The sequence below is a fragment of the Protopterus annectens genome, chromosome 9.part0, assembly GCF_019279795.1.
Source record: "Protopterus annectens isolate FY-2018-M chromosome 9.part0, PAN1.0, whole genome shotgun sequence".
Lineage (NCBI taxonomy): Eukaryota > Metazoa > Chordata > Ceratodontiformes > Protopteridae > Protopterus > Protopterus annectens.
Window position 1 is genome coordinate 1,222,210,108 of NC_056743.1, and position 23,116 is coordinate 1,222,233,223.

Sequence of the window (23,116 nt, forward strand, 5' to 3'; positions counted from 1 at the left end):
ATCCAACCCAACATTCATACTAGGCAACTTCAGGTACCCCTCCATCAACTAGGAAACTCCTCGTGCACAATTACACTGGCTCAATGCTTCCTGGAATTAAATTCCAACGCCTTGGACCAGCTCACTCTTACCCCCAACTAAAGGAAGCAACATCCTTGACCTGGTTATTACCAACATGGGCAAGTGTTTTACACCAGTCAATTCCTCCCCAGTTTAAATGGGTCTTACAGACCTGAAAAACTCCAGCTATTCTTATTTTCATATCTAAGAGGAGGCAATGTCTGCTTGACTTAAAGCCAAGTCTAACCCAGCTTAGTTAGAAATGCTTCCTCTAAGGAAATCTTAGTCCTTCCACGCTACACTCCAGAAACCTCAACCTCATTGCCACAATCAACAGAACATGCTGGAGAGAGAGGTTCATAACCCAGAGACTGCCCATGCTCTGGAATAGACTTCCCACACATGTCAAGAGCACCTCACTGGTCCTCAAGAGGCATCTTGATGAGTGGATGGGAAATAGAAAACTCATCCCAGGATCACTCCAGTAGCTCTACTCGATTGAGGCACTGGGAACAAGCCTCTTGACAGCACGATGCCAGGGTAATTCGATAGGCTATGCTTGTAAAGGCTCCAGGGCCATTAGCCTAGTACACACCTATGAACATTAGGCAAAAATTGCTTAAAGGAAACAATTATGAGAAGCACACCCCCCCCAGAGTTGAATGCAAACAGGTACCCCTCACATGGATAGTCCAAGCTAACTTCAGACAAAGTTCAATATACAAACAAAACTGCCTCCCCAAGTCACCAGGAAAGGGTATAGTGACAGCCAATGGAAAGAATGCAAATGATTTTTTAAAGCTGGTTATGCACATCTCAGCCAACAGTGTTAGTCTACTCCGGAAATGTATCGAAACCACTGACGTTTGGGAAGAATGAAAAACCAGAGGTAAGCAGACTGGTACCAGATTCCACACAACAGGGAAACAATCATATGCAGCTCAACACAAGAGCCATCTCTAGCAGTACTGCTGCATTCCATCTGAAAAACTGACTCAATGCAGCTTAAGTTTATATACAGCCATTTAAATGCAAGATTAATTCTTTATGTACAAATTCTCACACATGCAAAGGTTTAAAATCAGGACTTTATTTAAACCCCCCTGAAGTCATACTTAATGTGGGCACAAACAAAAGCAGTCCCCCCATTTCAAGTCTGCACAGGCATTCAAAATGGCATGGAATGTGAAACTGGGTTCTGCAGCAGAAACAGAAGGCATCTCCTCAAAAACCAGGTCTTGACAATGAAAGCAAGGCTACCATTCAGCAGTCCACTCAACTGTACCAAGGCTGACCAGTCATTGTCTTGCAACATCTTCATACTTTCATGGCGTCTTCATAAATCAGCAGGACTTGAAACCAGGTGTAAAAATCACAAGCCAACCTAGAAGAAAGTTAATAAGTTGTCACTCACCAAAGCCATGCATCTGTAAATAGTTAACAGAATTTTACGAGTCAAAGTAAACACTTAATATTTTAAATAAAGGCGCACAGAGGTTGAGCCCACAGTAATATTTAATGAATATAAAATAATAAAATACTGTTAATCGCTTTCAACAAGTATGACTTCTTCAGAACAAAGAAAATGTTCAAAAATCACATTTAAAGACACCATATCAGTCATTGGTTCTAGTCCAACCAATACTGGCAGCAAGAAATCTCTGCTCATGAATATATAAATATTTTGAAACAAACATTTAACAGTTAAAGCATTGAGTTCCCATTAATTATTTCATTATGAGAGGTGTATATCACTGTGTAATTCGTACTTTTAAAATTTCTGCAACAATATTAATGTTAAACTGGATAAACAGTATTTGAATAAAGCTATAGGATATCTGAAATTTACTTTTCACTTTGATAAACAAGGGATTAACTATTTGGACACTAAAATAATCAAAGCTCAGGATGGATATATTTCCAAAATATACCGTAAAAACACTTTTTGCAATGGCTATTTGCATTACAATAATCACCCAATTTATCAGAAAAAAAGTAGGGCCAAGCGATAATAGCCAGGATGACTTCTATGAAGAATGATGTGATAGAGTTCTAACACTTAAGGGATATGTTTTTAGAGAGGCTATCCTGGACATTTTGACCCTATACTTATTGATATTCTAAAAAATGGGGTGATATTTCAAGCATTTATTAGGTACTGGTGGAGATGGTACTAAATATAGTAAATAAGACCAGTACCAACCTAATTTCCAACAGTTCACAGATCAAGGGACTATTGACAAACTGGAATATTTTTTAAACCAATAGAGTTTTCGAATTTTGGGTGATAAACCTATATTTTCCACCAAAGTAGGACCTCATATAAAATCACTATCGGAGGTAGGTGCTCCTACTGTTCCTATGTACTGCAAGATAGTGCTATTGTCATTGACCATCAAAATAAAAGCAGTGTTCTTAAAAAGTGGCAACTACTGCTCTAGCAAATTGATATACATAGCTTGGTGCGGCACCTGTACTTGACGAAGAGAATGTTTAAGACCAGGATATATGACGATCTTTACAATATCAAAAATAAGGATACTAATGCCTTATACAGGCATAGCATATGTACTAACTTCTCATGTTTTATGTTTGCCATTCTCGAATTTGTAACTGTTGAGGTGAGGTGGAGATTGGCAAAGTGTGCTACACAAAAAGGAGCTTTTATGGCAGTTAAGATTAGCTGCCGATTATCCACCCAGGTCTAAATGACCATATTACAATAATGCCTATTCAAGGAAAAGGCAGATTTAGTTTAACATTAATATTGTTACAGCAATTTTAAAAATTTTAAAAGTATAAATTACACAGTGATACACATTTCATGTAATGAGTTGATATAATTGTATTATAATCTTGTGGTCAATGGGACTTTTGAACTCAATGCTTTAACTGTGTTAAATGTTTTAGTTTCAAATATTTATATATTCATGAGCAGAGATTTCTTGCTGCCAGTATTGGTTGGACTAGAACCAATGACTGATGCTAGTATTTATCTAGGCAAGGACCTGAACTGTGCAAGCATTACAAGTAAAACAATGTAATAAAATGACATTGTTTCAGACAATGTTGCAAATAGCCATTCCCTACAATACTCCATGCACTCAACTCCACCTCGCTTTGAGGGTTCTTTCACCTGTAATCATGCAAACCCAACCAATTCTTACCTCTATCACCACCTTCTGAAAATCCCCTCACCTAGGTAGAATCCTTTACTGATCTGCACCAAGCTCAACTTCAGTAGTCTAAAGATGGCTTACAGTCAACAGTAGCAAGGAAATAAATGCATGCTTCCATCTCTTGGAGCACAAAACTGCATGTACATTGTTCAAAGCAATGCACACCAGAAGCTACAGACATATCACATCTACAAGATTTAACAGAAATGAATTAAGGCAGAGCCCAATGACATATGTAAAGCTAGCACCCCAGACTGTTACAACTAGAAAGCCATCCATTACTGTAGAGGCATCATAAGGAACAGTACCCATGCTTTGGAAACTTTCCTTCCTACAGCCTCAACTTGATAACCATGAAATACAGCAGTGGTTAAGCATGCTTGTGACAACTAAGCTTCCCAAAGCAGTTAACACTAGCAAGAGATGCCTAAAAGCAGGCATAGGTCTTAGCCCTATGAATAAAGACCATGAGGATTCCCAGCGTGGCGCAACACATTTCCTTAAATTGTATGCACCATTTGGCATTTAGCTTGAGGCCATGATTTTGGACAACAGATATCCATCTCAGTGAGACCCCTTTGGAGGATGTCAGCCAGTCAATTATAGCCCCTTGTTTGCAGTAGTCTGTGAACTTAGGCATAGTCCTGTGCTTGCCTGTACCTCCGAGAAGTATATGCCGAACAGGAGGGGGTCCTACGACTGAGCCCTGGGGTACACCACTTGTAACTGGTTTAGTCTTGGACCTAGCTCCCACAACTGTCACCATGTGAGTTCTGTCAGTGAGCCAGCTGGCAACCCATCTTGTGACATAGGGGTTTATGTTCAGGCTGGTGAGCTTGTCTAACACTAGAATGGGTAATGGTGTCAAAAGGCCTTTGCGAGGTCTAGATAGGCTGCATGTACCACCTTTCCCTCGTCTACAGCCTTGGTACATTCCCTACTCTATAGCCTTGGTAATCGTCTCAGTCAACCAGATTTAGGAGGCATGATCTACCCTTAAAGCAGAACTAGGTAGGGTCCAGTGTTTTGGAGTTTCCCAATGTAAGAGTTGCATGATGATATGCTTCATAGCCTTGCAGACCCAAGCTAGTCAGGCTTATAGGGAGATCACAAAGGTGGAGCCACAGCAGACCCCTGCAGCAGAGCGGAATAAGTTGCTGTGCGCCACTGGGTATGTAACCTGTGGAGAGGCAGAGTTTGAACAGTGTGTTTAGGTGAGGGGTTAGTTTGTCTGAGCTTGTGCAGGATGCAGCCTGGGACACTGTCTGGTCCCACTGATGCTGTGTTTTTGGCTGTGGAGAGGGTTGTTTTAAACCAGAGTGTCTGATTTCAGGAGCTCTACATTCTTCTGGTATGTAGAAGGGGCCCTTTTGGTGGTGAGGGGTGAAGTTTGCACTGAACCAGTCTGCCAGATGTTGGCAATATCAGTTGGTTGTGTATTTTGCCATTCTGCACCAACTCAACAGATCTGAGCATTGCCAGATTCTTGACACCTAAAGAATGCCTTGTGGTTATCTTTTGTGTCCTTGGCAATTCTTCTTGCAAGAAAAAAGGTTAATTTGGAGGATTTTACGAGGGATCATAGTTTCTTGCTGATACTGATCAGGGATGTCTTCCTTTCTTGGGATTTTACTTTTTTCTGTAAGAGTCCTATTGTACAGTTTATGGCAGGGGTCCACCAAACTTTCTTGGAGTGAGTCTTGATTTTGCTTGGGATAGCACGATCCATGCATTTTTAGGTGCCCGTAGAATGCATTAAAGGATTTTGCAGCTTGTGCAGCACCACCATTTAGCATGGGGGCTTTGAAACTTTCTACCTCTGTCTTAACGTGAAGCTTGCTTTTGAAAAGTTTCAGTGGTTTCCTTGTCTGGGGATGGGATGTGGATATACAAAATGATTTGTTTATGGTCAGATCTAACAGAGGAATTGACCTTCAGTGTGGAACACTGGTCGCCCATGTTGGTGATGACCAGGTCTAATGTGGTCACCTCTGGTGGGAGTGTTGACTAATTGATCAGAGATTATCTGGTGGGAGTGTTGACTAATTGATCAGAGATTATAAATTCTAGGAAATGCCAGGCAGGGAAGTTAGTACTTTAGTTCTCCCAGTTAATGTCTGGGTAATTGAAATCACCCAATATTAGGCTATTTGGTAGGACCTTTACTTTTCCAGAAATGTAGAGTGGGGGTTCTAGGACATTGTGCATGATCTGTAGCAGGTTACAATTTGAATTGCAGTTTTACCTGTTAGTTGCACGTGGATGATCTCTGAAGCATTGTGCTGTGCCACTAACCTGGAGGTGTGGGTATCCTTAATATGGATACGCCCCCCGCCTTTTGTATTTCGGCCCAGGTTCTGTGGCCAAAATGTATTGTACGAGTTGTAGCCCGGGGTGCTCTCGAGCCTTAAACCAGGTTTCTGTTACTGAAAAAATCGATTTTCTCCATATTGAGTGCCTCGAGTGCGTGCATTTTGAGGTTTAGACTTCTGGCACAGAGTAGCATTACCCTCAGTTTTGTTACTTGTGCTATTTACGGTGGTGGGTTTGTCTTTTGAGCCTTGCCTAAAAGAGGCACTATAGGGGTGGCAAGAGCCTTGATATATTCACACAAATCCATATGCTTTCATGTGCACACAGTCTGTGTTCTCAAACATTAACCTCTCACTGCTCCACCAGTTCACAATGGCTCTGGAATCAGAGCCAACTTATCTCCTGCATGAAGTGTAGGAGAAAGGAAATCCATTCCCTGAAAAATGAATAAATGCAGACAAGACACGTGTACCTTTGATGTAGCCCTCCTACACGCCACCCAAGAATGAAGAATTCTGTAACTACATGAACCAAAATACTACTGTACATACCCATGGGTTGGCATTCCCAACCAACACTGGTCATTACACTGTTCTGCTAAACAGTAAAAATATCAAAGAGACTAGATGTGCTGCAGCCAAATAATCCAGTATAAAATCAGACACCAAGCAGCACTAGATGCTCATCAGCTGGAGCAGCTGTTGCTAAAGCCATATTCAAAAACATCTGCATTTAATCTTCCCACAAATTACCAATGTGCCAGTGCACTCACTATCTGCAACCCACCACTGCAGTCTTCATAAATCTGGGCAGATCAAACCATTGCAACCAGTCTGGTTCCTTCAAGTTTGTATACTCTGTGATGCTACTCTGTTTTACAAGTGAAACACTACCTATCGAACCTACAAGATATGAACATTATGCACACCACTTTCCGGTCACAATCCTGAACCAGCTCAGGAGGAAAGATTTAGCACATGCTTTATGACAGGACAGTGACCTGAACCATAAAGCTGGAGAGTAAATAAACTACTTTGCATTAAACAGAGCAAGGCTAATTGATTCCAGTAGGTCTTTGACAGGGGCAAATAACAGTCCTAGTTTTCCTTTTGACAGAGGGACTCAAGGAGATATTCTTTAACAGCTGGCAATATTCTAGCTGAGGCCAAGTGTTGGATTCAACTTTAAATCCAACAGATGATCCTACATTCCTTCTCAAGAGCTGTATGCTGTATTCTCCAATCGTGGTTCTGCAATGAAAAGCTGTAGTCTGCTCTAGTTTCAAGCAAATGTCTAAAGGCATATGAGCTGTTCATCTGCATTTGAGCAAAGTAGGTATCTGCTTGAAACTAGATCAGATGCCACAGCTTTTCATTGCAGAACCATGACTAGCAAATATAGTATATAGGTCTTAAAGAATACTGAAGAATTCAAAGATTTTACATTCAACCTTTTACTTAAAGCCCCAGCTCTGACATTGCCAGCCAGCTACCTCCCTGAGACACTATTCAAAAGGGAAACATAAAACCAAGAAAACCCAATATATGACCAGCAGATTATGCATCAATGATATGCCAGCCTCAGCTAGGGCAGTGCAGTAGCAAATCCACAAGATGAGCCACATATGTTATACCAATTAAAGAATTTGGGAAATGTGGCCACAACTGTAAAGACATCAGTACAGATGGTCATATCTTGAATTTTAAGCATTATAGTTTTTTACGATACACTCACCCTTGATCCAGACGTTCCATCTTGGCACTGTCCTCTACAGCTGAAATTTCCACCTGCCTGCAGATAGCCACCCATTCAACCAAGGAATACGGGTTCATCAACTCTTCAGTTCACCTAGAGAGAAAAGAAACTTAAAAAAACAGCCAACTCTGCAGCATCCAATAATTGCTTAAGAAAAAATACCATTTTTAATACCCTAGTTCTAAAAAGTAACTTGTTAGTAATTACCCCCACCCCAAAAGAAAACAGCTTAGCATCATCTAGAGCCAAGCTCATGATGCAAGAATAAAACCACAGGTGGACTAAACCCCACATACACTACAGCCAAATACTGCTTCTAGGGCAGCTCTAAGTACAAAAGCAGCTCTAAGTACAAATCCCCCACCATCCTGACAAAGCCACAGCACTAAAAACCATCATTGCACATGCACAACTCAAGTTTAAGGAATGGAGGTAATTCTTGGTGGGAAAGAATTCATCCACTATCTAAAGGAATTTGTATCTAGCAATGTTACTCATTTCTTTGGGAAAGCAGCAGCAGACAGTCACTTAAACGTGACTGTTAAGAGTACACCACCTGCCCACCAGATAAAGTAAAGTCAAACTGTCATTCAGAACATACAAAATGTACACAGCTGAACAAAATTTCAGCAAGCTCGTGTGCAACATACAAACACGAGATAATGTACACAAGAGTCAGACATCCGAAGGCACAGAAGCTTCAACTATGCTTGAATCATGGTGACGATACAGTGACTACAACCATCTTCACCATCCTTACTTCCACCAGCTCGATTTCCAACACCAGCCAAAGTTCCAGTCCAGTTCCCTAACCATTCAAAAATTCAGATCTGGATTTAATTCATTCTAGTTGACAATGTCAGGCTACCACTATACGTTGGCATAACTGCCACATGAAGGCCTGAATTGCCATAGTCACACCAACAATCACCTCAAAACTTTACCATTCACCAGCAGACAAACCAGGACTCCACTACACAGTGCTCTGCTCCCAAGACCCAGCCAACGATCCCTGTACAATGCAAAAACAAAGCAACAGACATAATGACCCAGGCACTGCAGCTGCATGCAACGGCACACTCAACCAGCCAAAACAGCAACCCAGATGGACAATCAAATCCTACACAATGCACAAATCAGGGGCCAGAGTAGCTGCTGCCGCACAAGAAGTCACCATTTTTGCTCACTCTTGCAAGAGCTCTCTGGGATAGTTGGGGCACCTAGACCAGTTCCTTTCATTCAGATTGGGGGCACTACCCACAGAGGAAGCGTCTGTGATCCCCCTACTTTCACCCTTATTGGTCCACTGTCAAACTGAAGGGGCTAGGAAATCCCATGGACCATTCATTCTTACTAAAGAATCCCAACAACTCATCCTTCCTGCAAGGGTCAGGTGGTAGATGTGGACCAGATGTGCCCTTGCATTAAAAATCTCCCATGCACAAGATATGATCCTAACCTCCAACAAATACCCATTTGGAGTCTGCAAGTTCTCAGTGTCTCCGTAGGATTTCTCCCACATCCGAAAAAACATGCCTAGTGTTCCCATCCCAAACTCACCAATGAATGGAGCTGTGGGCAGCAGCACAGGCTCTATATTGTGCCCTACAGGGGGAAGAGTTGTACAGACCAACCACTTTGGGCATCTGTGGCGCACAGTATCCTCAAGACAGGAGAGCAGACCACACACACTGGCAATGTTAGCCACTTGGTGTAAACCACAGCTCTAGGGGATTCCGTCACACTGACTAATCTTGCCAAATGGGCATGGTAGTTACTGGTTAAGTGGGTTGAGAACCCGGCCTATGACCTACACGAGAGACCTTTGTTAACAATGGGAGGGTTACATGTGCCCCTATTGCCCAGTATGTTCCCACAAAAAAGCCAAGCAGCCCCAGGCCATTAAGCCACTAGCTAGCTGGTGCCCAGCCTGGGTTACCTGGGGTAGCTCTGTTTAGCAAAAGCTGGACGCAAGCAACTAGCCTGCCAGACATGAACCAAGAACTTGCTTGCTGTACTTATTTCCTTGTTTCACTTGAAAGTTAGTCATTTTTGCATTCAAGTTACCTGGCACTTGCTCACTAAAGCAATTATACAAGTCAGCACTAAAAAATTATAAGCACCACACCCTCACAAACTCCCCTTGATTTTGGCCCTTTTTTTCAATTATAAAGGAATTCCCAATGCTATTCTAGCATGTCCAAAGGTCAGTTGTCAATCTCCTCTCCGGTCCAACTAGTGAATCTGGGAATCTTGAGACAATGTTACAACCGTCTCATGTACACAGACAACCCTCTCCTCCCAACAAATTCCAACACATGGGAGAGATGCAACCATATAGCCAAACTGGAGGCTAAGCTCTCAACTCAGTACTGGTGTAACCAGTCAGAAGGAAACCACACTCACTACAATTAGTCTCAAATAGACCTACCATGACAGCAAACCAAACAAACAAAAAACATACTGAGGCTCCAAATAAAAATCTGCCTAAGCAGCAGAGATCGCCAAAGCAGACACCCAAGCAACCGCTACCCCAAAACAAAACACAGGCAACACATAGCTCACAAAGCCAGTGTGCCGAACAGTCACAGCCCTTAAGGCTACACACACCTGATACACTTCTATCAGGCACACTGACATCCCGCTCACCAGGCTGAACAAGAAGGTCATGGTGAGCTGCCTGTCTGGTGCTAGAATCCACCACATAACGCAAGCACTCAGGTCACTCCACAGCAAGTACAAATATGACTCCGTCATTGTCCATGCTGGTGTGAATGACCAGAGACGTACCTCCCTGGACTACATGGAGAGACAGAGGAGCTCTGAGAATGTAGCCCAGGCCGGTTGACCCTGACCTTGAGTAGCATCATACCCTCAAGAAGGAGGCCACAATATGAAGACAAGATGATCAATTTCAACAATTGGCCTAAGTATTGGTGTCATTCAAAGGGGATCCAATGCCTGTCAGCCTGGGATGACATGCTCGACAAGCCACGATGCTTCGCTAGGGACGGCTTGCACCCATCACCCCTGGGCTTTCGGATATTGGCAAAGACTCTTGCTACCCCCATAGTGCCTTTTTTTAGGCAAGGCTCAAGACAAGCCCACCTCCACAGGTATCACAAGGGATAAGAAACTAAGTAATACGCCAGAAGTCTAAACCTCAAGATGCATGCACTCAAAACTCTCCTTAGCATGGAGAACAGATATCTGTGCAGTAACAGAAACCTGGTTCAAGGCTCCCGTGAGCTCCCCAGCACTACCAGGTTATACCTCATACCAAGCTTTTCAGCCCCAAAACTTGGACTGAACCACAAAAGGAGGAGGAGTATCAATATTAGTCAAAGATACCCACACCTCCAGGTTGGTGGCACAGCACTGAGAGACTATCCATGTGCAACTAACAGCAGGTAAAACTGCCTTCCAGTTTAAAGGCCTGCTACAGACCACCCTCCCAAACCCAGGAACCCCACTCGGCCTTCCTGAGAACACTGGAAAATATGAAGGTCTCTCCAAACACCATTATATTGGACAACTTCAACTACCCAAACAGACTGGGAGCATTACTCTAGCTCCAACACCCTAGCCCAAAGGTTCCTAGAATTTATAAACTCAAATGCTATGAACTTATCACTCCCACAAGAGGGGAAAACATACAAGACCTGATCACCACCAACATGGGGACTCTGTTCCAGACCAGAAGTGTATCCCTCACTGGTAAGATCAGACCATAAACTAATCTCACTGGATATTCACATCCCGACCCCAACCCCTGCCCAGAAAACCAGTGAAAAACTTCTCTAAAGCAAATTTCACACTCCTCAAAACCAAGGTGGAATCCTTCAAAGCCCCCGGGCCTGTGGAAAATATGACCCAGACCGCAGAATCCTTTATAAACATTCTATGAACACCTTCAGGAATGCATGGATCATGCAATCCCAAATAAAACCAAGACCCAATCCTCCAAAGGGAGACTGTCCTGTCTGGTGGACCCCAGTCATAAACTATACAATAGGAGGAAGCTACTACATGAGAGCAAAATCACAAAAAGGGAAGACATCTCTGATCAGTATTAGCAAAAAACTATGGGCACTCAAAATCATTTTAAGGCCAGCTTCGAGAGAAAAATTGCACAGGACACCAAGGATAATCACAAGGTTTTCTTTAGTTGTTAGGAACCTGGGTGGGAATTCCCAGATATGCTTAGAATTGGTCCAAAATGACAAAATACACCAAACCCACAGACGCTGCCAACATCCTAGCCGACAGGTTCAGTGCAAAACCCCCCCCCCTCCCCACCAAAAGGACAAATATCTATCCCAGCAGAGTGCTGCCCCCCTGACACCTCAGATGCTCAGGTAAGAACCACCCTCTCTCCAAAGTAAAAAACACAGCATCAATGGGACCAGACAGTGTTCCGGGCTGTGTCCTACATGAACTCCAAGAAGAGCTAAACCCAAACATAAAACTACTGTTTCAATCTCAGCCTTACTACAGGATATGTACCCAAAGAGTGGCGTACAGCAACAGTGGTCCCTCTCCACAAAGGTGGTGCCTCAACGGATCCTGGAAACTATCGCCCTATAAGCCTGACCGATCATGCCTCTTAAACCTGGTTGATTTCTTTGAAACAGTCACCAAGGCCATTGACGAGGGGAAAGTGGCCCACACAGCCTACCCGGACCTCACAAAAGCCTTCGATACAATACCCCACTCTAGCATTATAGATAAGCTCACCAGCTTAAATATAAACCCCTATGTCACTAGATGGGTTGCAAACTGGCTGAAGGACAAAACCCACCCGTTAGAATTGCTGGAGCCATGTCAGACTCCAAACCAGTTACAAGTGGCGCCCCACAAGGCTCAGTCCTGGGACCTCTCTTGTTCGGTATATATTTCTCAGAGGTACAGACCAACACGGAAGGACTGTGGCTAACCAAGTTCGCAGATGACTAAACTGGGCGCCATAATAGACTCTCCAGCAGACACAAGCATCCTCCAAAGGGCCTCAGAAACAGACAACTGGTGCCAAAGCCATGGCCTCAAGCTAAATGCCAAAAAGTGTATAGTCATCCCCATTGGCAAAAACAAAGTGCCCACAAATTACCACATAGGTGGTAATCCATTAAGTACAGAAGTAATTCAGGACCTGGGGACCCAAGTTGATAATCTCTCATTTGACAACCACGTGGCCAAAGTGGTTAGAACATTTTATATAGCCCACCTAATCATGAAGGGATTCACATCTAGATCAGGGGAGGTCATCACGCCTCTTTACTCATCCCTCATCAGGCCTATAATTGAGTACAATGCCCCTTTTATGTACCTTACCAGACACCTGCAGCAACTGGAAAGACCCCAAAAGTACCTCACCAAGAGGATCAAAGGGCTCAAACAGATGCCATATGCTGCCCAGTTAAAGAAACTCCAGCTCTACTCAGTGGCATACTGCCTGCTCAGAGGCAATTTGTGCCAGACATAAAGCCATGTCCAACCCGGAATTAATGGACATGCTGCACCTCAGAAAATCCAAATCTCATCGAGCTACGCGCTCGAGACTTGAACCTCAGCACTGAAATAAATAGGACATGCTGGAGGGACAGATTCATAACCCAGAGGCTCCCTTCACTCTGGAATAAAATCCCAGTCCAGGTTAGGCAGAGTCCCTCATTGATTCTTCAAGAGGAATCTTTATGAGTGGATGGGAGATCATAGGTTTACCCTGGGTATCACTTGTGTCACTGTTGGACAGAGGCACAGTATACTAACCTCAAAAAAGGGCATAGCAAAATTAATTTAAAATAGGTGGCAAAAGCCACACTCTGGCTATGCTTGTAAATGCCCTAGGGCAGCTAGCCTAGTATGAACCTATTATATATACACAAATATAAAATATATGCAGCACACTTGTGTGGACACAATTACACAATTTCTACTTTGAAATTTATTTAAGTACAGACAGGCATGCAATCTAGCTCTCAGTTATACACAAATGCTTTTGTACACATGCTTATATATGCATAAACATACTTGCACATTATATACATCAAGTGCACACAATTCATTTGTAATAAACAAACGTAAACATTCTAGTAAAATGTTGCTTGATTACTTCTTCACTGTCATACATTGGCTGTGTTGCACAAGCAATCTTTGCCTGTGGCTACTTTTTTCTTCTCTGTCAGAGTCATGGCTGAAAAGGGTCCTGGAACCAGTTCACTTTACTGGTTACCAAATTACAAATATTAAATGGATAAAAAGAGGGGGCGAACATGGCAATTTTATTTCCAGTTTGCCAGGATGGTCCATTGGTTCAAAAACCCATTTTCAATGGAGTCATGTGGAGAAAAAGCTCCACAATAACCGTTATAAACTGTAAAAAGCACCACAAGTTAAACAAGTAATGAATAACTAAAATCATAACATTTAAAAGATACATAAGACAATCAAGGTTAAGAAAAATTGTTGTAAATTCTTGCCAATACTTTTGAGAAAAAGAAAGACTCGAGTACTAGAGAGGTCAGAGGTACAGAAGCGGTTATGTGGTCTGGGAAAGCATCCCCAGAGAGATATTAGATGCGAGTGCGGTGAGGTTTTGAAGGAAGTGACTCGAGATGGTACAGATGAATGGTGGTAGGGAGTTCCACTGATGCACAAAAGGAAAGCATAGATTTCGTTATAAAGAAACCAGAAAAGCACATTTTAACTCCACATCACTTATGAGAAGCCTTCCCACTGAAGGCACTAATAAGTAGCAGACAAACTTATTTCGGAGTCCTTCTTGCCATCTGCAAGTGTACAGCTTTAATGCAGTGAGTTCTCGCATCTCAGTATGAAAGTGCAGGGTAAGGTCGGTCAGTTCTTTTAAAACTACAAAAGACCACCTTTACAAATGCCTATTTACCTTTTTGCTTTAAGTAGCCAAGAACTATTTATAGCCTAGAACAATATGACTGACAAACATGGCTCAGTCAGGGAGAGAGCACTCCTTTATTACATGCATTTAGATAAAAATAATTCACAATCCTGTCATTCTATCTTAATGGCATGAGAACATGCGATAATCTCTAAGTGTAGTACCTCGCAGGATGTGCAATAGCAAATCCCGCCCCAAACATGCCTCCTGTAGTGTGTGGTTAATGCTGAAATTAATGTGTTAAGTGCGACTGTGACCGCTTTATTGATATGAACGTGCTATTAGAGAGGTATCATTAAAAACGGCAGTAGTAAAACATACTTTTTGTTAAAGCGTAGAAGTGTGACTCTGCTATTATGAGGTGTGATTTTGGACAAAGCAAAAAATATTGGTGGGATGAAAGGCCGTTGGGACTAGCTTGTTTTAAATTTGTTTTACAGATTTACCGATCTTAAATAATTAAAGTTATCAATGCTGCATAATGCAGTAATTTGACAGATGCTCCATGCTCACCCTGCCAATCATGTAAGTTACACCCACTCCACACCCAAAGCTGCGCAGAACAGTGTGAGGTACTTTACTTTGAGATTACCGAACATGCTTCCTTATGTCTAGTAAGGCACAGAGGACTTAATGTATTCTCTGAAGGAATGAAAGCAAGAAAACAAGATCAACGTAACCAAGGCAGGCTCCATCAACCACCATTTTGAGGGAAACATTAAAACTGTACAATAAGCACTTGGTTTTGAGGCATTGAAACAAAGATACAATAAAATAAGTTTGAGTTCTACGGTGGTGTTTTCCTTTAAAGGAAGGTGGCTTAACAGGGCCTAGCATATGCATCCACCAGGGCTTTCATAACTTTAACAGCACACTTGCACCCTCACCAGAGATCCAAAACCAGGGCCGCTATGCAATGGGACCCACCCCCCTTTTCAGTAATACCAAAGGTGAGAATCAAACCTTGTACCTTATGGTTAAAAAATAAACACCTTGATTTTGTATTAGAACATTACCTCACCAGATGCGCAGTACCAAGGACCGCCCAAAGCCCACCCATTACTCTAGCAATGTCTTACCATGAATACACATGAGTTATCACCAAACAGAATATGGACAACAGCGTAGTTGAATCTGGAATTGATTTTACAAAACTACACTCCAGCAAGTGCAGCATACATAAAATGGAATTTAATATATTTTACAAGTGCACGGTCTAGCAAGTGCATCTGCAATTCTATCCTGTTAACTCTGCAGTAACTTTACGCAATAAATGTTACTTAAATGCGATGAAAACTGATAAGGCAGGAACATTACCCCCATCCCCTGCAAAAGCAATTTAAAGCACAAAATTAGGTGGGTGTTTAACTAGGTACTGGGTACATACTGCCCTCTCCCGCTAACCGCTAATGGCTGAACCTGTCCTTACATCTAATTAAAGGATACACACAATGGCTTAGAATGGCTTATTTAAAGAAAGGAAAAATGGTCACAGATGGAATATTCAGAACGAACATTCAACAGGTTGTTGGGATAATCTGCATGGCTTGTCACTCAACCTTATTTTGCATGCAATGTCGCATGGGTTTGCCCTGTCAATTACAGTCACACCCATTCATGTGCAAAAATCAGTGCGGTAATGTTCCAATATCAAGACCCCCTACTTATAATCCATTCTAGACAGACAACTGTTTACTATCACATTGTTGCAGAGCTTTACAAACCTGTGCAATTACTTCACATGGACTATAAAACTACTATAACGCAAGCATTTAAGTATACATACCAAGCTGAGATGAATCCAAGCACTGCCATAAGCAACCAAAGGTGTGGCAACGGTGTCCAACGACAAGCAAGTGCAGCTGACGGACTGATGCTGCAGAGAAATGCTTCATATTTCAACTCCAAAGTATATGGGAGATGCTGAAGTGGTTATCAGACTGAAAAACTGATGTGGTTAAATAACCCAACTACAGCTGAAGAACTGATGATGTCTAGGGCACTCAGTTTCAACCCATACTTAAACCCAGGCCAATACTCAAAACCCAGCATTTGCTGTCCAACTCAAATTAGGAATACTCTTACCCATAAAACCATTACAAAAAATGCAATTTAGACCTATCCTGCCAAGGAGGAAATTGGAAAGACGGGTCAGAGTTGAGACAGCTTATATACAAAACATTCAAACGGGTCAAAACAAACAAACACTCACCCAACAGTATGGCTACTTGTATAATTTAAACCAAGTAACATGGTGGCATCTATCTGTTCCACACTGAAAGTTACAAACATCCTTCCAAACCTATTTAAACGTGCAGATTAGAATTAAAAACTGTACAAAAATAGAACACAACACAACCTTACTGTAGACCATTATAGGAGACTCTAGAAAAGTTACTAAAAACAAAAAAGTTTAGCTTTTAATAAAATATATGCTGGATCCATTTGTTGTGGAAAATGGGATGCCTTATCACTGCAGTACAAATGGACCCTCACCCCTGCCCTTATGAACTTCACCTGCCACCTCTTCTAGAGCCTCGTCCTCTTCCCCTGCCTACAGTCTGCGTTCTAATAGCTGCAAACTTTGCCGAGAAGCTGAGTGCTCGTCCACGGGCCGTACCTCCCCGGTATCCTCCGCCTCCCAAAGAACCTCTTAAACCAACTCTATATCCACGGAATGCTCCTCGAGGGCCACGGACAGGTCCCCTTAAGCCACGTAGTCCCAACTGACCACGAAAAGCATTCTGTGCCTGTCTTCTCATACCAGCCTTAACTTCTTTCAACAGTTTCCCAGCCCCACCTCCAAAAAGCAGACTTCCTTTAAAGGGAAGATTGAGAAAACTTTGTTTTTGCTCTCCTTTTGTATCTACATTACTTAACCAAACTGCCCTCCTAGCAACTACCTGTGAAGCAGAAGCGCGGGCTGCAGACTTCAACAGATTTTGGGATGCATCTGACAAGTAGTTTGCACTTGCCTGCACAAGAGGCAAGTTTTTGTGTGCTTTCAATTCGTCAGGCAACGCGGTAGAAAACTGGTCTAACCAAGTCTTCAGTGCCTGGGTTACATAAGAAGTAGCAGATGCTGCACTAATAAGCTGCCCGGAAATGATAAAGGCTTTCTGGGCAGCTAAATCAATTCTACGCTCTAAAGAATTTTTTGGAATTACCTTCCCTTGAGCAGGAGTTGTGAAATCCAGAACTAAATTTGTAATACCGTTATCTACAGTTGGAACTACTTCCCACCTCTTCGCCCAATCTTTCGGGAACGGATATAGTCTACGCCGGTGCCCAGGCATAGAAAACTTTTTACCAACATATTTCCACTCTCTTTTCACAAGTGACTCAAACTGCTCGTGCGGGGGAAATCGTACCCAAGTTAAGCCTTTTTCTTCATTGGCCTGTTTAGAAGGCTCTAAACTTACGGCCTTACACACATTTTCGATGAATTCCTCCGCCTCACTTAAGTTAAAGTGGAAATTTTCTGGAACTTCCTCGGCCTCCTCTCTGGGTCCCCTTCTTCTAGCCCTACCCTTACCTTTTCCCTCACCTTGTGGCGTAGACTCCGCAGCAGTTTCAGTGGCCGCTTTTTCGGAGGTAGACTCCGCTGTAACTGTTGGCTCTGACTCAGCCGCTGTACCATTTTCCTCCATACCCTCGCCCTCCTCTAACGGAGCTGCATCTCCATCTAAAGGGAGAGTTTCATCGTCAGCAGCCTGCTCTTCTTCCTGTTCCATCACTATATCCTCGCTCTCAGAGTTTGCCATTATACTAAAACTTAACGATGATTTCAACTCTAATGAAACGCTAACTCAACTAAACGGCCTAAGATAGTGTTCTAACAACCCTATTAAACTACAAACCTTTCAACAAACAGTCCTTCAGTTGTGTTAAATTATTCCCCACAGTCCACGTCTGTAAGCTTACAAATTAATGGAAAGCCTCATAGAAACTGCACTGCTCCTAATTCAACAGGAGGGAAGTCTTGAAGAATGCCTGCCGCGACAGAGACCGAAAAATCTGCACGAGGCGACAAATAGACTATGCGCATACGCTGACGCAGAAATGACGCAAGAACGCGCGACAAAAAGCGCACAAAAAGAAAGGACGAATGATTAAATCACCTTCCTCCAATGTATGGGTGTTTTATTTCCCGCCAAGGCTTTGTGTGTAAAGGTTGGGGGAATTAATTTTTAATACCATATTTCGTGTCCTAGTCATAATGTACCTCGTATTAGATAACATATAGTGAATATTTGTAGATGTAAAATTATGAAGTATTGCTTATATATACACCTCACAATTTCTTAGAGCAAGAAATCTGGACAAAGCTTAACAATGGGGGGTTAAAACAGCAGGACTTGTGCTAGTATGCATTTTCTGAAGGGGGAGGAGGTTAAAACAGCAGGATTTATGCTAGCATGCATTTTCTGAAAGGCATGAAGTCGGGAACTCGTATGTGTCACTATTTAGTATTCTTTTACAGAAAACCCCAACTTTTATGAGGACAGACAAAAAAAAATGCAACAAAAATCTAGACAATTGAGAGCATCAGCCTACTGGGGACAACTCCAGGCCAAATCAGGGACGAATACGGGCATTGTTTTGTAACAGGACAGTAATCACCCATGTGCAGTAGCAAGGCCTGCTCAATCCCTGCCCAACATTCTGTACAAGGCCATTTTTCCCACAATATATGGCTAAACATGAGAATTCTTCGTTAGTCCGTATGAATATTAATTCCGGCATTACCGGCCTGCGGTAAACCTGCCAGGGGGAAATTTTTAATCGCGACTTAGTAAGAGTATGCTGCATAGACGTAACACATTAAAGGGAAAAAACAGGCAGTAGAGGTACGTAACAGGGACACAGTCATTGCTTAGAAGCACAGGTGGTGAGTTTCGCAAGTAAGAAATAACCGGAATAGTGTAATAATCAAGCTTTTCCGGCGATGTTGTAGTTTACTGGCTAACCCTCAGTTTCGTGCTGGAGTGGGAGTGGCCCATGCTGATTGACGAGTGAACCGGAATATGAAATGAGGCATGATTGGCATGTCATCCATATTAACCACTGACATCATGCATACAATGAATGTAGATGAGCAACTGTGATTATTGAATGTAGCTCTGTCATTTGTTATGATAAATAAATGTTTGTCATTTTTTACATTAAGTGCCCATGTTGCAGCTTCGTGCACCCATAATCCTTATCATTAAGAAAAGTGCATGTTGATGCAAAAACATTTCGGCTAGTAACCTTCAAAGTTAATTGTAGTATGGTGTCAAAACTATCAATGGTCCTAAATTCTTAAGTAAATAGATTGAGTTCAATTATTTCAAAAGTGTCCCTAATCCAGAAACATTCTAAGTGATGTGATTTACAGTAATATTTCAAGAATTATTTTTTTTTAACTTGCCCAGAATTCTTGAGGCAAGAAGTGGAGAAGTATGTATAGAAACTGTCTACCTATTGCATTCCTGGACATATGAAGTCAACTCTCTGACGGAAGCAATGACAGTGCTCTGCCTGACTGAAAACTAGTTTTAAACTCTATGGGCAGGATTCACGAAGGCTTGCACGTAGTCTAAGAGTAGTGTAAGACTCCATGCAGCCTTCGCGATCCAGGAACAGCCCTAAATCCCATGTAAGAGACCAGCTAAAACGTCTCTTACACGGAGTGAGCGTGGATATGCTAATCACCTCACTTGTAGCCCAAAGGCATGCAAATGAGGTAGATTAGCGATCCAGGAAGCCCAAAGCAGCCCATGTAAGAGCCGTTTTAGCTGCAGAAATGTACTCAGTTGACAACTGAGTACGTTTCTGCAAAAAACACAATGGAGCCATGTCAGCTCCAAATAAAGGGTGCATATGTGTCAGGCAGCATGCCAATGGCCAAATATGTGGCCATTGGCAAGGTACCCTGATGCAAATATGAAAAATAAATATTTTGTTTTGGCGATCGCCGATGTTTAAACGCAGCGCAGCCCCGCGCAAATGGGCTGCGCTATATAAAACATAAAAATGAAGGTTATAAACCCACAAATGTGGATTTTATGCAATACATGGATTTACAATGCAGGGACCAGCAGACCAAAAACAACATGGCCACCGTTTAGTGGTTGCTAAGGGGGGAAGCTGAGTCTAAGACATGTAACTAAGCATTAGTAGGCAATCTGATGTAAATGAGTGTTAGGATACTGAATTCCACTGTCACATAGCAAATGAGCACATTCTGAGTAGTGTAAGAGATACATAAGGGGGAGGAATAGAATAGGAGATAGGTGACATCACAGGGGGGAATGGTAGAAAGAAATGCAGTTCATTGGAGGTCAGTGTTACATGACAGATGTCAGACACATATCATGGAAAGAGGAGTGCCACAAGATAAGCATGGGAAAGTCAAGAAATGGAAGGTGTACACTGTTACTTACACCAAAGTTTCTTGCTGGGCGTGCATTTGCACGTGTGCGCGCCATGAAGTGCGAGTAGGGCAGTGTGCGCGCGTGTAAGGCAGACTGAGCATGTGGGAGCCTGTTGGCAGACTTGTAACACTGTTTGCGCTGGTGTGCGCGCGTTTCAACCCGAATAAGCAAATTCTGAACCGTGTAAGCATGTGTGCGCGCGTGTAAGCCACTGTGAGCGTGTTTCTGCTGGTATGCACGTTGCTGCCCCCTGAGGAAACAGAAAGGAAAAAGGAAGCGACAGAATTAGTAGGAAGCTAGCAGGGAATACTGCTGGAGCTAACAGGTGAAAACAATTAGAAGCAGGCAATTACACAGGCAAAATAGTAGCTCAGCCAAGCACTTAAAACTCTGCAAACAGCAGTGCAGGATGTTTCTCTCAAGAGACACTGCAAGACAGGAGTAAGCTATTAGAAGTGAAAACTGAAAAAGCTGAACTCAGAGCAGAAATGCTAGGGACTGCCATAGCTGTCATAAGGAGACATTAGGCTACTTGCTAAGGGTGGTGACAATGCAGATGGTGCCAGACAACCCACAGTGAGGAGACGAAGAAGAGTGTACAGGCCCAGGGTCAGCTACCACGGGTTACATGAGCTGGAGATAGTAGAGCGCTATAGAGTGAACAGAGACCTCCTGCAGCAAATTGTCGAGCTGTGCAGGCCACGCCTCACACACAGAACCAACAGAGGGGAAACCATCCCAGTGGAAACCAAGGTATGTGTTGGCATAAGAACACTAGCAACAGGTACCTTCCAGAGACCAACTGGTGATATGATGGGGATATCACAGGCATCAGCCTCCAGGGTACTGCACCATTTCCTGGATGTCATGTCAGCACATGTCGGTGATCATTTATATTTCCCCAATGCCCATGAGGTATTGACCAGCAATATGCATCTCTTCCAGCAAATAGCGGAATACCCTGAAGTAGTGGGTGCAATAGACTGCACGCACATACGCATCAAAGCACCAGCCGGTGAGCGGGGTAGGGCCTACATTAACCGCAAGGGCTTCCCCTCCATCAACTGCCAGGTCCTGTGTGATGCCCAGGGCATAATAATGAATGTGTGTGCTGGCTGCCCTGGGAGCTACCATGATTTACATATCTGGCATTTGACGCAGCTGTACCAGACATTTGCCAATGGGGACATCCCACATGGACACCTAGTGGGGGATGCAGGTTATGCACTGGAGCCATGGCTGATGACACCCATCAGAAATGCACACACACCTGAACAGGAATGCCATAATGAGGCACACGCACAAACACGTAATGTAATAGAGCGTGTGTTTGGGCTGCTCAAGTCATGGTTCCGGTGTCTGGACACATCTGGTGGAGCCTTGTAGTACTCATTAACTACATGTACCCAAATTGTCATGGTATGTGCTATGCTACATAATATGATCTTGCGAAAACAGCTGCAGCAGGACCAGCATAGGGCCGGGCCAAACAGCCCCCCACCATTGCCAAGGCCATCACAGGCAGAGCATGACTCAGAGGAAGAACAACCTGAGCCTGCCCCAGTAGGCAGAAGGAGGCGTGCCCAGTATGCCCTGGCCTTGGCACTGGCTCAGTAGGAACCCTGGGAATGATACCCCTCTCTGACTCACTCATATAATAACAGGGATGCCTAAAATGACATAACCTGCTCTCAAACATATACAGGGAGTGTAGTATGTGCATCCGACAGAGGCAGCCCTGCAGCACCACCTGAGGCATGAATGCCATGTGTTAAGCAATGTAACACCATGTAGTATATGCACACTTGATGACCCTGACTAACATCCTACCCTCACCAAGCATGATGCCACAATATGACGATGAGATGAACAAGTGCAATAATTGGCTGAAGTATTGCAGTTAGTCAAAGGGGATCCAATGTGTGCCAGCCTGGGATGACATGCTGAGCATGACATGATGCTCCACCTGCTAGGGGTGGCGTGCACCTATCAGTCCAGGCCCGGAATAGGTAAGGCTCAAAATACAAACCCACCTCCATAGGTATCACAAGGGATAAGAACCTAGATGTAATGCTACCCAGTGCCAGAAGTCTAAACAGCAAGATGCATGCAGTCTAAACTCCCCCAGTATGGAGAATGTTGATATCTGTCCTGTAATAGAAAACTGGGTCAAGGCTCACAACAGCACCGTAACACTACCAGGTTACACCTCATACTGTGCTGTACAGCCTCAAAACATGGAACAAGCTACAAAAGGAGGGTGACTAGCAATAATTGTCAAGGATAACCACACCCCCATGTTGGTACCACAACAAGAAACAGCATGGACTAGCCATGGTCAAGTAACAGTGGCTAAAACTGCCTCCCAGTTTATAGCCTGCTACAGACTACCATCCTAACACCAGGAACTGCACCTGGCCTATGTTGGAATACATGAATGTATCAAGCCCTCCAAACCACATTATATTGTGTGA

At 43.2% G+C, this 23,116-nt stretch overlaps 1 protein-coding gene across 1 annotated transcript; it reads right to left on the reverse strand.

Annotated features, from left to right (window-relative positions):
- Nucleotides 1-1,130: 1,130 nt before the first annotated feature.
- Nucleotides 1,131-18,269, reverse strand: LOC122811957 (lamina-associated polypeptide 2-like). Its single transcript, XM_044084155.1, has 3 exons — nt 16,010-18,269; nt 7,287-7,400; nt 1,131-1,444 (listed from the first exon to the last, which is right to left on the reverse strand). The coding sequence occupies exon 1, from the start codon at nt 17,985-17,987 to the stop codon at nt 16,737-16,739; it is 1,251 nt and encodes a 416-aa protein (XP_043940090.1). The 5' UTR covers nt 17,988-18,269; the 3' UTR covers nt 1,131-1,444; nt 7,287-7,400; nt 16,010-16,736.
- Between the last annotated feature and the right edge of the window lie 4,847 nt (nt 18,270-23,116).

What these genes read in the sequence shown, in the direction of transcription:
- LOC122811957 (XM_044084155.1), bottom strand. Translation starts at nt 17,987, where the DNA reads ATGGCAAACTCTGAGAGCGAGGATATAGTGATGGAACAGGAAGAAGAG.